This window comes from Pseudonaja textilis, chromosome 4 (assembly GCF_049901715.1).
Source record: "Pseudonaja textilis isolate UNSWEBS1 chromosome 4, rPseTex1.2, whole genome shotgun sequence".
Classification (NCBI taxonomy): Eukaryota; Metazoa; Chordata; class Lepidosauria; order Squamata; family Elapidae; genus Pseudonaja; species Pseudonaja textilis.
In genome coordinates, this window is record NC_141993.1 from 89367849 (window position 1) to 89383173 (window position 15325).

A 15325-nucleotide genomic window follows, 5' to 3' on the forward strand; every position below is an offset into this window, starting at 1 on the left:
CGCTGGCTCCCACCTGCTATGTCCCCCGTGCTGCCATCTCTTCCTCCCTCCCTCCCTCGTCTTCCCCGATCGCTGTTTGGTGCCGGCTGTGCCTCCATTTGCCCCTTGCAGAAAACCAAGCTCATTATCCCTTCCCGGCGCGGTCATTAAAGCAGAGCAGATCCTGCCAAGCAGGCAATTCTGCCCTCCGAATGATCCAGCAGGGAGACATCGGATTTCATTTCCGCTTGTCAGAGATGGGACTCGGCATCTGGTGGAGCTTCGTCCACTGTGACAGGCAGCGGTCCGTGTGCCGGTCCTCGGGGATCCGACGGCGGCACTGGGCATGAGACTGGAAGGAGCCAAGATGGGACGTTAAGCCAAAATTCTTTTATTTCCCTTTTTTTCTTTTGAAGATTTCTTAATATCCGTTTCATTGTTCATGGAGTAATCTCAGCTCAGCCTGACCTCCGCTTTTTAGGACGGGCTCTCTTGGCTCCTGTAGATCAGTGGTCGCCAACCGGTGGGCCGGGGACCACCGGTGGTCTGTAAGAAAATTTTGGTGGTCCGCAGAGAAATGTCCCCCCCAAAGCAATTAATCCAGGCGGCGCAGGTACACAAGGCTGCGCCGCCCACATGGCCCGTGGGAACACAAGGCTTGTGTCGCTTGCAACACAACACAAGGTAGTGAGGGGAGGGGGGAAAGGGTGGAGGGGGGGAACTTGCCCCACTCACCCCTCGCGCCTGGCCTGGACACCGAGCTGCTTGCTTCCGCTTCTTTCTTCTTCTGCTACTGGCTGCATGCAAGGAAAGCAGCCAAAGTCTTTCTTTCTCTCCCCAAACTCCGCCAGAAATGAGTCTTTGGGACCCTGCAAGGCCTCCTGCTCCAAGAGGCTGCGCCGGCAAAGACTCATTTCTGGCGGAGTTTGAGGGAGAGAAAGAAAGACTTCTGCGGCTTCTGCTGCTTTCCTTGCATGAAGCCAAAAGTCTCTCTCTTTCTCTTTCTCTCCCTGAGAACGGAGCTGGAGACGGTATCCTGCGATCCCAAATAAAGAACGATCGTTCGGTAGGAAAACGGGTGGGGAATTTTACTGCAGACTTTTTTGGGGGATTTTCTCAGGGTCTCTAGTCCGCAGGATTTAAAATTATGAGTTTGGTGGTCCCTGAGGTCCAAAAGGTTGGCGACCCCTGCCATAGATGTTCTCATCCTTGGGGAATTGCAGGCAGTCCTCGGCTTATGGCCACCATTGAAAAACACCCCCCCCATTTTCACCGCTAGGCGAGAAAGTTAAGTGAGTTTTGCACTGTTTTGCGACCTTTCTCACCGCAGTTGTTAAGTGAACCGCTGCAGTTCTTAACAGTTTTGAAGCAAATCCTGCCTCCCTCCTTGATTTTGCTCGCCCGAAGGTCGCAAATGGGGACCACTTGACCTCCTTCCCTCCCCCCCGCGGGGGGCATTGCGACCGTCATAAATATGAGGCAGTGGCCAAACCTCTGAATTTTGATCCCATGATTACGAGGCGGCTGCAACAGTCCTGACTGTGAAAAACGGTCGTAAGCGTCTGTCAATTTAAAAAATATTTCTATGGTCTTTTTAGAGTTGCCAACAGAAAGCGGGTTGAAAGAGCAGTGCAGCAGCTTGGAAATCGAAACTGCATTCCATAAATGTTTTCAAAGATAGTAACTAGGCGACCGAAGTTTCTGCTTCAGTCTAACTGAAGAGCATGATTGATGACTCTGGGCTATGGAGGTGTCCCATTGGAGAATATGAATTAGGATACACCCAGCGGGTGGGGGAAAACCAGGGTCAAGGATGACAATGAATGATGCGTCTCAGAGTTGGCTACACCCAGGCAGTGCCGACATGTTAACTCCCAATAAATCCTTTTTAAGTTTTGGAGGTTTGGCTCAAGATTCAGGATTTAATTGCCGGAATCCTGACACCCCCAACCTTAGATAAAGGATGATTAAAATACAGGCAGTCCTCAACTTACAACGGTTAATTTAATGACCGTTCCTGCCCTGCTCGATTTCTGCGTGCAAGGAATCTTACAGGGAAACAACATTCTGCTCTGTACAGAAAGTCCTCGGCTTACAACGGTTCATTTGGCGACCACTCAAAGTTACAACGGCACTGGAAAACAAGTGACTTAAGGCCTTTATTCACACTTATGACCATTGCAGCATCCCCGCGGCCAGGTGATCAAAATTCGGATGCTTGGCGACTGACTCATATTTACGACGGTTGCAGTGTCCTGGGCGGGGTTGCGTGATCCCCTTTTTGCAACCTTCTGACTAGCAAAGTCAATGGGGAAGATAGCTTCATTTAACGACCATGTTCCTCACTTAAACAACTGCAGGGATTCACTTAGTCCCAGGGCAAGAAAGGTTGCAAAATGGGGCCAAAATACTCTCTTAACAAGACTTGTGATTTACATTGCGGGAAACTGCCAGAATCCTGACAGTCAGTGCTGTGTCACTGTCAGCTTTTTTGAACGGTCACTAAACGAACCATTGTGAGCCACGACTACCTGGACTGACTGCCTGACAGGGTTTTGGTTTCTAAAGCATGTACAGAGTGCCCGCTGCTGGAAATATTTTTATCAGGGAGGAACTGATAAAGGAGGATACAACTTTCCTCAAAGGCACTCTGTACATGCTCTAGAAACCAAAAAAGAGAGAGAGAAAGAGATTTGTCCACCAGGTGGAAACCCCCTCACCCCAAATTTCTGCTGCTGAGTGAGACACATTTGCCCCTTTTTATGACCTTTCTCACCGCAGTTGTTAAGTGAATCACTGTTTTCGTTCAATTAGTCACACGGTCGTGAAGCGAATCTGGCTTCCCCCTCATTGACTTTGCCGGTCAGAAGGTCGCAAAAGGGAATGCTGCGACCGTCATAACTATGAGGCAGTGGCCAGGCCTCTGAATTTGGATCACGCGACCACGAGGAGGAGACAAAGGAGGCTGTCCCTCACTGCGGTCCTTAAGTGAGTAACATCGTTGTAAAGGGAATTCCCACGGATTTGGTTTGTCCAAAGGTCGCAAAAGGATGGCCTTCGCGTGAGCCCGGCATAAAAAGGAGCTGGTTGCCAAAGCGTTTGAATTCTGATCCCATCACCATGGGGATGCTGCAACGGCCGTAAGTGTGAATAACGGCCGTTAAGTCGTGTTTTTTTTTTTTTGCAGTGCTGTTTATAAAACAGTCACCTTGCAATTTGAAGTGCGCCTTCATGGCTCGGGACCGGGTGATCTGAGGGAACGTTTCTTGCCCGTCACATCTACCCTCCCATCAGAGCGGGGAGGCAGGGAATGTTCCGGGTCCCATCCCTGAGGGAGATACACCTGGTGGGACCCACAAGAAGGGCCTCCTCCGTGGTGGCTCCTTCTCTCTGGAACCTCATTCCCCTCAGAGATTAAAATGGCCGCCACTCTAATACTCTTCCGGAAGGCGCTGAAGATCTGGTCCTGTCAGCGGGCCTGGGGAACCCAGAGCGGGATGGAGCCCATCAAACGGCTCAGGTGATCTGCTGTCGTTGTCGGTGCGGGATGGGTGGGAGTTGTGGACGGTCATTGATATTTATTTATTTTCCCCAGATTTTGTTCTATTGTGCTTTATTAATTTGATTCTTTTTGTTAGTTTTTATTGTTTTTTTTTTTTTAATTTTTAAATATGATTTTACATTCTGTAAGCTGCCTAAAGTCGCTATGGGCGAATAGGTGGCAATATAAATTAAATAAATTAAATCTAAATTAAATCTAAATTAATATATAAATTAAATCTAAATTAATATATAAATTAAATCTAAATTAAATAAATTAAATCTAAATTAAATCTAAATTAAATCTAAATTAAATAAATTAAATCTAAATTAAATCTAAATTAATATATAAATTAAATCTAAATTAAATCTAAATTAAATAAATTAAATCTAAATTAAATCTAAATTAAATCCAAATTAAATAAATTAAATCTAAATTAAATCTAAATTAATATATAAATTAAATCTAAATTAAATCTAAATTAAATAAATTAAATCTAAATTAAATCTAAATTAATATATAAATTAAATCTAAATTAATATATAAATTAAATCTAAATTAATATATAAATTAAATAAATTAAATAAAAATTAATATATAAATTAAATAAAATTAATATATAAATTAAATAAATTAAATATAAATTAAATAAATAAATAAACTGTTGTAAGTCAAGGACTTTCCAGCATTGAAAGACTTAAAAAATTGTAAACGGGTTTGGCTGGGTAATTCTCAGATCCGTCCTGCCATCCCCGGAATTGCACAGACTCACGTTGCAATAAATGCGCTTCTGGACTCCGAATCGTAGCACCAGGACGTCAAAGGCCTCGCTCAGGACGCCCATCACCATGGCCTCCGACTCCAGCGGTCCACACTCCTGCAAGACACAATATGGGGCGGGGGGACACAGCAAGAGAGAGGGATGAGCAAAGCAGAGCAGCCCCTTCCTTTCGCCCAGAGATTCGAACCTGGCTCCCATCAAAGCTTCCTAAAGGTGCCAAACCCTTGGGCGAAGCTTGGGAAGAAGACAAATAATCGGCGGGCTTGGCTTGGATCACAGCCCAAGAGTCAAGGAAAGGAGAAGGAACAGACCTCCAAAGGCTTTAGATCGCAGCCAGAGGCACCTTGCTTTTATGGTGAGTCCTCGAGTTATATTGCCAGGTGTTGTGACCTAGGCTTCCTTAGAAAGCATAAAACACAATCTCAAGTTCTGGCAAAACCTCTTTTTTATTTTTTTGGGGGGGACGCTCTACAAACACAACACCACCCGGCTGATTTTAAGAGCCCACCCACCCCCACCCTGTGCCTGCCCCTCCTCTCAGGATCCCAAATGGCCTCGAACACCCCCCCACCTTGACAAAAACCGCGAAGAAGAGATCGACGCTCAGTTCCTGCACCCGCTTGGAAGCCATCTTCCGGTCGTTGCAATGCTCTGCTTGCTTCTGTATCTCGGCCTCCTCCATCTGTGGGGCAGGACCCAGCCCTTGGAAAAGAGACGCCTTCTGGTTGGAAGAGGCCTGGGGAAGACCCCTGACCCCCCCCCCCACCCTGTTTCCGTGGGGTGGTAGGTCCTGAGCGGAGCCTCCCATCCTTCCGTGCCCTACCTGGTCATTGCAGCTTGTAGAATGAAAGTTAGCTGGGTGATTTTGGGCCAGTCACCAGGAGAGAGTGAGTTCTAGTTCTACCTTAGACATGAAAGCCGGCTGGGTGACTTTTGGCCAATCACCCAGAGATTGGGAGTTCTAGTCCCATATTAGGCAGGAAAGCTAGCTGGGTGATTTTGGGCCAGTCACCAGGAGAGAGTGAGTTCTAGTTCAACCTTAGAACTAGATATGGGAATTCTAGTTCCATATTAGGCAGGAACACTAGCTGGGTGACTTTTGGCCAGTCACCAGGAGAGAGTGAGTTCTAGTTCTACCTTAGGCATGAAAGCCGGCTGGGTGACTTTGGGCCAATCACCCAGAGATTGGGAGTTCTAGTCCCATATTAGGCAGAAAAGCTAGCTGGGTGATTTTGGGCCAGTCACCAGGAGAGAGTGAGTTCTAGTTCTACCTTAGATATGAAAGCCGGCTGGGTGACTTTTGGCCAATCACTCAGAGATTGGGAGTTCTAGTCCCATATTAGGCAGGAAAGTTAGCTGGGTGATTTTGGGCCAGTCTCCAGGAGAGAGTGAGTTCTAGTTCTACGTTAGAACTAGATATGGAAGTTCTAGTTTCATATTTGGCAGGAAAGTTAGCTGGGTGACTTTTGGCCAGTCACCAGGAGAGAGTGAGTTCTAGTTCAACCTTAGGCATGAAAGCCAGCTGGGGGACTTTTGCAGAATCACCAGGAGATTGGGAGTTCTAGTTCCATATTAGGCAGAAAAGCTAGCTGGGTGACTTTGGGCCAGTCTCTTTCTCTCTTTCTCTCTCTCTCTCTCAGCCCAACCCAGCTCATAGGGTTGTCGTGTGGGAAAAGAGAAGGAGGAAGGTGTGTTGGATATGTTCGCCACCTGGAGTTATTTGTAAAAATAACAAAGATGGGATGGATATATGGATGGATGAATAGATGGATGGAGTGAATGAGAGAACGAACGAACGAACGAATGAATGACTTTCCCCAGCCTGCTCACAGTTGCCTGGCTGGCTGGAATCTAGTAATCTATCCAGTGACACTAATCAGGATCTTTATGGTCTTCCCCATGCTGGCTGGGGAATTCTGGGAGTTGAAGTCCACGGATCTTAAAGCTGCCACGGTTGGATACCCCTGCCTTATCCTTTCCTAGAGGCAATCAGCCAGCCAGCCCGCCCATCGTCCTAAGAAACTCACCCAGTGAAGCCGCGAGCAGCCGGTGCACCACGATGTCTGGAAACCGGCGGATAGGCGACGTGAAGTGCGTGTAGAGAGGCACATTGAGGGCGTAGTGTCGGAAGAGGTTCTCGTCCTTCAGCACGCCGGTGCAGAAATAAACCGCCATCTGCAAAGAGGAGGGAGAGATCAGAAGCCGCCGACAACGAGGTTGGGGAAGAAGACGGAGGCGTTTCCGGCATGGCTGACGGCGAAAGAAGCGGCCAAGTTTTAGCAAGGAGCAGGAGTAGTTGGCGAAGAGATACTCGGAGGTCTCTCTCCATCCCAGGAAACGGGGAAGAGATCTGGATGTCGGCATAGCTGTCTGGGGAATTCTGAGAGTTGAAGTCGAATGAAGCCTCTGGAGCCCAGGGAGGGAGAAAACACCCCCCCCTCCCATCGTGGTGCAGGAGGCCAACTAAGCCACGCCCACCATGGCCACACCCACCCAGCAACCAGGCAGACAACTAGTTGCTATGCTTTTTTTGAAGCCTGCCCCTGCTTTAGAGGCAGCGTCCACAGCCTGCACTTCAATACCCTAACTGGGCAGGGAGGGGTTATTTGGGGTGCCCCCCCTCTTCCCTACCTGCATGGGACGAGAGAACATGTTGGTCAGCACCTCCTTCCTTGCATCGCTGTATTGGTCATTCCCAAAAGTTTCATTCAAGCTTTTCTGGGAGGAAAGAGAAAGAGATAGAAACACGGGAACTAGAAGCGGAGCAAACGTCGCTTGGCAAGAAAGGAATACTAAAAGTAAACAATATACGTTTTGCTCAAATAGATATTTGCACAAGGAAACAACTACGCTCGGGGAGTCACCAAGGAGGCACCACAACCATCCTCCTCCCCCGGCCTTCCTCTTTCTCCTTGCAAAACCAACTCCATTCCAGCACTGACCTAGCTGAGCCATGAAATGTCTTCAAGAAAACCACCCGAGCTCAGAGAACATCGAGGACCCCACGGTTCCTCCCTTCCTTTCCTTACAGAGCCGATTCCGTGGTGGTGGGGGAAACGGAAAAGTCTTCCAGACCTTGTCTCAAGGCAGCAGGAGCCCATCTGAGGCGCCTCCTTGGACCCAGAAGCTTTTGCGCCCTCTGGCTCCTGCCGTTTACTCACGTGCAAGGCGCCGGCACTGCTGCAGTCGATCTCCAGGCCCATCTGGCTGCAAAAGGCCATGAGGTCGTGGAGCATCTTGCTCTGCGGTGGGGGATGCCGGCGCAGGAGGGCTCGGGTGGGAAAGGAGCGGTAAATCCGATGAGCCACCGCCATGTTGGCCAGCAGCATAAATTCTTCCACCAGTCTGGAGCAAGACGAGGAAAAAAGCCAAGATGGGGTGAGAGGCAGGGAGGAAGGCCAGGCGAAAAGATAAGAGAGGAAGAGGGAAGGACAATCACGTATTTAGGTACCCCTTGACTTATAATCAGTGGTGGGATTCAGCTGGTTGGGGGAAAACCTGTCATGCCCCTGAATCCGAACAGCTGACAGGGAGCAGGAGCGTGACTCCATTGGCTGTGGAGGAAACTGGGGAAGGGCAAAGTCCGGCTGGGCAAAGCAGGGGAGAGGGAGAACAAGGGAGAGGGAGTTCAGAGGAAGACTCAGGCCCACCCCCTCTTCATCCTAGGGCATGCAGGGAGGAATGGAGAAGAGAGCAACGTGGGTGGCATGGCTTACGGGGGAGGAAAGGGCCCTGATTCCCTTCATTAGCTGCAGCTGGGAACACAGTGTTTAAAAAGGGAACCTATGGACCCTATAATCATGGGATCAAAATTCGCCCAGCCACTGGTTCCTATTTAGGACAGTCGCAGTGTCCCAAGATCACGGGATCCCCTTTTACGACCTTCTTGACAAGCAAAGTCGGGGGGGGGGAGAAAGCCAGATTCGCTTAACCACGAGTTCACTGACTTATCCACTGCAACAATTCACTTTAACAACAGGCGCAAGAAAGGTCGGAAATGTGGCAAAACGCAATCGCTTAACCGCAGATGTGTTGGCGGGTAAGATGAGCTCTGATTGAATGGTGGGGAATGGAAGCCAGAGCAGAAGAACCTTCTTAGAAGAGAAGCGAAACCTCTTCAAAGAAAAACAAGAAAGTCCAGTTGCCTCCTGAAAAAGCATTTTTGGGACAACCATTGACCTGGTTGACTGAGAATCTCCAGGGACATTCTCTGTTATATGTAAAACTAGTTGATAACCCGGCGTTGCCCAGGTATTGATTTATCCCAATCCTGCATTAGACAGGAAAATCCTGTAGTCAGGACTCACGCTGTTGTCCTGTCTTTTGCGCAGCATCGCAAATTCCTGCATTCCTCCACAAGAGGGAGCCCTGTGAAGCTGTTACCATGGCAGAAGCCATTTTAAGGCACTCCCACCCACACGAGGGGTGTTAGGGTTATCTTACTCCCATGGTATTTGTTTCCAGAGGGTAAGCCATCTGTGTACCAAGTTCGGTTCAAATTGCTCGAGATGTATAAATAAATAAAAAATATAACAATATATAAAATATAATAATAATAATATACATAAATGAAAAGATGCATTCGTCAAGATTCCTGATCTTTTATGTATACTGAGAGCATATTCACCAATACAAATTCCTTGTGTGTCCAATCACACTTGGCCAATAAAGTATTCTATCTTCTAGCTATTCTATAATTATATATATATAGAAGAAGAGGAAGAGGAGGAAGAAAAACATGAAGAGGAGCAGGAGGGAGAGGAGGAGGAGGAGGAGGAGGAAGAAGAAGAAGAAGAAGAGGAGGGGAGGAGGGGGAGGGAGGAAGAAGAAGAAGAGGAGGAGGAGGAGGAGGAGGAGGAGGGGAGGAGGAGGAGGAAGAGGAGGAGGAGGAGGGAGAGGGAGGAAGAAGAGGAGGAGAAGAAGAAGAGAAGAAGAAGAAGAAGAAGAAGAAGAAGAAGAAGAGAAGAAGAAGAAGAAGAAGAAGAAGAAGAAGAAGAGAAGAAGAAGTTGTTATTCTTAAAGCTGATGCTATGCAATGGAACCACCACTGGGTGGCAGCGTTGTTCCCCATTTTGGACTTCCCTCTGCGTGAGATCCCACAAAATTGGTCATAGGAACCTGCTCAGGCTTCCAGCTGCATCAGGCGCTCCAAAGACAGATGGCAAAGAAGGATGTGCCTTTATAGCTCCTATTATGCTATAAGGTCCCCAACATTTTAGAGAGCCCCCGAGCCCATCTGGAAATCAGACAGCCTGTTGTGGGCCTTCTCACAAAGCAAACAAGCAAACAAAGATGGCTGCCAAGAGGACCCAGGATGCCCGATTCACAAGTTCACTGCCGTTTTCAGGGGTGAAATGGTCATTTAGAACAAAGTTTCTGGCCATTTTAAGACGAGTGGGCTTCAATGCCCAGGATTCCTGAGGCAGGAACAGCCAGTACCCCGGGAAGACAAGCCCAGGATCCCGAAAGATCTTGACAGACTTGAACAATGGGCCCTCTAGCCAACAAAATGAATGTGGACAAAAGCAAAGTTTTACCCCTGGACGGAGAAAAAAAAACCCCAAAGTTACAAATACAGATTAAGTGAAACCTGGCTCCAAAACAGTAACTGTGAGAGGGAGCTTGGAGTCCTAGTGGATGACCACTTAAATGTGAGCCAGCCGTGTATGGCAGTGCCCAAAAAAGCAAATACAATGCTAGGTGGTACAAACAGGGGCCTAGCTTCAAAATCAGGTGAAGTGTTAGTACTGCTTTATATAAAGACTCAGTGAGGCCTCACCTGGAATCCTTGCAATCAAGTTTTGGTCACCACATTACAAAAAAAATTGTTGAGACTTTGGAAAAAGTTGCAAGGAAGAGCAACTAAGATGTTGAAAAGCCTGGAGATTAAAACATATGAAGAAGGACTGGGTTTGGAGTTGGGTTTGGACAGTTGGGTTTGGACTAAATGACCTCCAAGGTACCTTCCAGCTCTATTCTGATTGAAACACTATTCCAAAGTTGTCCGTTTTACTTCTCCGTGTATTTTTATGTTTTTTGTGCACATGCTGGGCCTTTTGCTCCATTAAGATAAAGGATTACTGGTGGAAAAATAAATAGAGTACAGCATGGTTCCTTAACTTTTATATGATGACTCCACTGTTGATTGCATTTTGATGGCCCTTTATCACCTTATATTAAAATTCAGAACTTGTAACAGAAGAAAACATGATAAATAGATTTGCGATAAACAAAAAAGAACAGCAGTTACCGGCTGAGCCACCTCATTCTCACTGAAACCGAGTTTAAGTAATTGAGAAAAAAAAACCATTACTATCGAGTTCCACTTGGTCTACAACGCCGTGAATTCTTGGTTGATGAGGAGGTTGGGGAAGAACTGGGGCTAGTTCGGGAGCCTGGGGAAGGCTCCGATGGACGCTCAATGTCGGACGCAGAAATAGAGCCAGAGCCGTTCCCAGCATTTCCCAGCCAGTGCAGAGGCAGTCAGGGATGAGAGTGAGGAGGAGGAGCAGCTGGAGCCTGTTCCAGTTGCGTGCATGCGCAGAGCTGTCAGGAGAGGTGAACAACAGAGGACAATGAGCCAGCTCGGGAAGCAAAACTGACTGGTCCCTCCCTGGCTGGGGAATAAATAGGAGCAAAGAGGAATGGTTTGGTTGTCGCAGACAACTGTTTGCGTTGTTGGAAAGTTTATTCCTTGTCTGTTTTGTGCGACAAAGACTGCCATGCCAGAACTGAAGTTTCTCTTATTTTTCTGACTTAATCTGCAGCCTCCAGGCTGGGCTGGAAACTCCCCTTACATTTATCTTAAGGAGTGGATAAGGACTATTGCTTCGCTTAGCTCCTTGCAGGACTCTTGTTTGGACCGTCTGTCAGTGAAGGCCGTTAATTCCCAAGGTGTAAATAAAAAAGGGGTGGTGGTTCTTTGCGTGGAGCCCCTTTCCTGCTTCCGCGAAGGCCGGGTCGGAACAATTTTCAACTCCAAGACGAGAGTTCTCCTCGCCTCTGAACCGCGTCAACCAACCCTGGTTCTTCCATCGACGGGATGCATCCCGCTGCATCTCCAACTCCGAGTAAGCAGATATTGCCGCCCCAAGCAATGAAGGATTATTAAATCATCCCCTGACTGCCTTTCCAGCTGGTGAACAGGAAGACAAACAGAAATAAATCTCATTGGATCACCCAAAAAGAAAAGCTGCCCCAGCGGGGGAAGAAGAAAAAAAAATCAAACAAGGAAGTAAAATATATTTTGCACCCTCCTTTTGGTAAGATTCATTGAGTGGAGGCTCCTGGCTGCTTACTAATATTATTAATAAATATTAATCGATTAAACACAGGGCAGAGCAACCTTCAGGTTTGATGCCTTCAGACCAGAATCAAAAGGCCGACACACAGCCTGCACCTACAGGTAAATTGACTTAGGAGCATTTGTCACACTTAACGACCATCACAGCATTCCCCACGGTGACGGGATGAAAATTCTGAGGCTTGGACTCTGGCTCGTATTTATGACGATCGCAGGGTCACATGATCTTCTTTTGTGACCCTCTAAACAAGCCGAGTTCAATGGGGGCAGCCAGATTCACTTTAACGACCACCTTACTAACAAATGCAGTGATTCGCTTAACAACTGGGTCAAGAAAGGTGGGGCAAACTTCACTTAACCGGCGTCTCGCTTAGCGACATAAATTTTGGTCCCAGCATCCGTATAATCCCCTTTCGCGACCTTCTCAGTTGAAGGCATGAAAGCCGGTTGGGTGTCTTGGGGCCAATCACCAGGAGACGGGGTTCTAGTCCCACCTTACATATGAAAGCCAGCTGGGTGACTTTGAGCCAATCACCCGGAGACGGTGAGTTCTAGTCCCGCCTTAGATTTGAAAGCCAGCTGGGTGACTTTGAGCCAATGACCAGGAGACGGTGAGTTCTAGTCCCGCCTTAGATTTGAAAGCCAGCTGGGTGACTTTGAGCCAATCACCTGGAGACGGTGAGTTCTAGTCCCGCCTTAGATATGAAAGCCAGCTGGGTGACTTTGAGCCAATCACCAGGAGACGGTGAGTTCTAGTCCTGCCTTAGATATGAAAGCCAGTTGGGTGACTTTGAGCCAATGAACAGGAGACGGTGAGTTCTAGTCCCGCCTTAGATATGAAAGCCAGCTGGGTGACTTTGAGCCAATCACCCGGAGACGGTGAGTTCTAGTCCCGCCTTAGATATGAAAGCCAGCTGGGTGACTTTGAGCCAACCACCCGGAGACAGTGAGTTCTAGTCCCGCCTTAGATATGAAAACCAGCTGGGTGACTTTGAGCCAATCACCCGGAGACGGTGAGTTCTAGTCCCGCCTTAGGCATGAAAGCCAGCTGGGTGACTTTGAGCCAATCACCTGGAGACGGTGAGTTCTAGTCCTGCCTTAGGCATGAAAGCCAGCTGGGTGACTCTGGGCCAGTCCCTCTTTCTCCCTCAGCCCAACCCACCTCACAGGGTTGTTGTTGTGGAGGGAAAAGAGGAAGAGGAAGCTGTGCTGGGGATGTTCACAGCCTTGAGTTATTTGTTAAAAAAGAAAGAAAAGAAAAGAACAAAAGGTGGGGAAACTCATAGATAGATAAATAAAAATGGCAAGGCTCATTCCCTTCCTCCCAGGGCGGAGAAAGCTCCTCCATCATCCCAGCCCCTCCCAGAACCCCCTTCCCCACCGAGGCAACCAGATGGCCAAGGCCTAATGAAGGCAGGCTGGGTGAGGGGGTGCGCAGCATGGGGGTGTGTGTGTGTCCTCTCCACCACCCCCCGCTCCCTCCGATCTGAACACAAAGCCCATTCCGGTGCCTGCAAAGCCTTCGCTCTCCACCCCGCCACCGCCACCACCCCGTAGCTAAGCTGCAGGAGCTGGAGATGAGTAATTACGCTGCGCACTTATTAAATGTTTCCTTGCAGGCCAATTTAGCAGCTAATCTTTGTGAAAGGCTTAGCGAGTCCCTCGGCGGTTACGTTTTGCCGAGCGGAGCTAGAAACAGGCTATTAAGTCAAGATTTGCTACGGTGGTTCTCCCCGGCGCATCCCGAGAGCCATAATTTGCAACTTTCTCTCTCTCTCTCTCTTTCTCTCCCCTCCCTCTCTCTCCCTCCCTCTCTCTCTCTCTCTGTGCTATCACGGCCACCACTTACACACAGACACCCTAACCCACACAAAGGGTACAATTCTCTCCTGCAGGAAGGGCACACAAGCCACCCCTCTTCGGAGGCAGGTGCCACCGTTGCAACATGCAACGGCGGCCCTCTTCTTACGGCAGTTCATTTAACGGCCGAAGGCGTGGCGGCGCTGACTTCAGAACAGCCCAGCCTCGTCCTCGGCTTACAACAGTTCATGCCGTGAGCGAAGTCACCACGGCCATTCAAAAAAGCCACTCCGGACCATTTTTCACAGTTTACAACCACGGCAGCCGTGGTCCCGTGATCCAACGTCGGACGCTTGGCAAACTGACTCATGCTTATGACGGTTGCAGCGTCCCCGGGGGGAGATGCGTCACATGATTTCCCCTTTTGAGATCTTCCCTGACGAGCAAAAGTCCATGGGGAAAGCCAGAATTGCTTAACGACCGGGTTGCTTGTTGATCACCGGTGGCGATTCACTTAACAACGGTGGCAAGAAAGGTCGTAAAATGGGGCAAAAGCTCAGTGAACCAATCTCTCTCTCTCTCTCTTTTTCTCTGTCTGTCTCTCCCTCTGTGGGTTTCTGTTTCTTTGTGTGTGTCTCTCTCTATGTCTGTCTCTCTCTCTCTCTCTCTCTCTGTCTGTCTGTGTGTGTCTCTCTCTCTCTCTATGTGTCTCTGTCTCTCTCTTTTTAAGGGGAGAAATCCTTGGGGGGAGGTTGAAGACCCCTTGGCTAATCGATCGGGACAACCAACCCTTCACAAATCTCTCTGATCGAAGCCCTCAAGAGCATTGGGGTGTCCCAGGAGTTGCTTATCTAAAATTTGGGGGTTCTGGCAGCCAGCAAAACTCCTTCAACTTCCTAGCCCAGGGATCTATTTCCTAAAAAAAAAAAAAATCTCAAAGAAGAGGGCAGCAAAGGGTCGGGGAAAACGCTAAGTCCTTTAAAAGGTTGAAAAAAAAAATCAATAAAGGAGAATATTTGCAGCTCAGGGTTGAACTGAGGGGTCCTTGGTGCTCTGTGAGCTTGGTTGTGCTTGCAGACGTTTCATCACCCAACCAGGTAACATCATCAGTGCTAGGGAGTGTGGGGTTTGTTCCCTATTTATATATATAGTAGCTTGCCCTACCAGTGTTGGTGAGGATGTGGTTTTCACCTTGGCGATCCTTGATTTAGGGAATTGCTTTCTGCTTGACTGTTTGTCTGGTTATAATCCCTGTTTATCTAGGTATTGCAACAGAAGAAAGTATTTGTAGCTCAGACTTCAACTGTGGGGTAACCACGTGAACTGACGATGTTACTTAATTTAGGTAATTAAACATCTGCAAGAAAACAACCAAAACCAACTCCTCCTCCTCCTCCTCTCCACAAACCCCACTCCCTTCTAGCCCTGATGATGTTACCTAGTCGGGTAATGAAACGTCTGCAAGAAAACAGCCAAGATCAGAGAACACCAAGGACCCCACAGTCCTCCTCCTCTTCCTCCTCCTTCCTCTCCTCTCCATAGATCCTACCCCCTTCTAGCACTGATGATGTTACCTAGCTGGGTAATGAAATGCTTGGAAAAAAAACAACCAAACTCAGAGAGCACCAAAGATCCCACAATCCTTTCTTTTCCTCCTCCTCCTCCTCCCCATAAACCCAACCCCCTTCTAGCACTGATGATGTTACCTACTTGGATTGATGAAACATCTGCCAGAAAACAACCAGGCTCAGAGAACACCAAGGTCCCCCCCCTCAGATTGAAAAAAGATAAAAATAAACTTTGGGCTGCTTTTCCTTCCTTAGAGCAGGAACAGGTGACTCGGTGCCCTGCGGAAATTTTAAGAGGACAGCTTCCCAAACGGATGGTCTGAATCAGATGGACATCTGGAGTTCATTATTTT

At 48.2% G+C, this 15325-nt stretch overlaps 1 protein-coding gene across 3 annotated transcripts in view; it reads right to left on the bottom strand.

Annotated features, from left to right (window-relative positions):
• DIS3L2 (DIS3 like 3'-5' exoribonuclease 2) overlaps window positions 1-15325 on the bottom strand; it is a 202045-nt gene that overhangs the window by 5222 nt on the left and 181498 nt on the right. For all 3 annotated transcript variants that reach the window (XM_087933659.1, XM_087933657.1, XM_087933658.1), the window contains exons 16-20: window positions 7463-7646; window positions 6933-7019; window positions 6329-6476; window positions 4873-5003; window positions 4293-4397 (exon numbers count right to left, since the gene is read on the bottom strand). In XM_087933659.1, the coding sequence (XP_087789785.1) occupies window positions 4293-4397; window positions 4873-5003; window positions 6329-6476; window positions 6933-7019; window positions 7463-7646 (655 nt within the window). The remainder of the gene's footprint in view (window positions 1-4292; window positions 4398-4872; window positions 5004-6328; window positions 6477-6932; window positions 7020-7462; window positions 7647-15325) is intronic.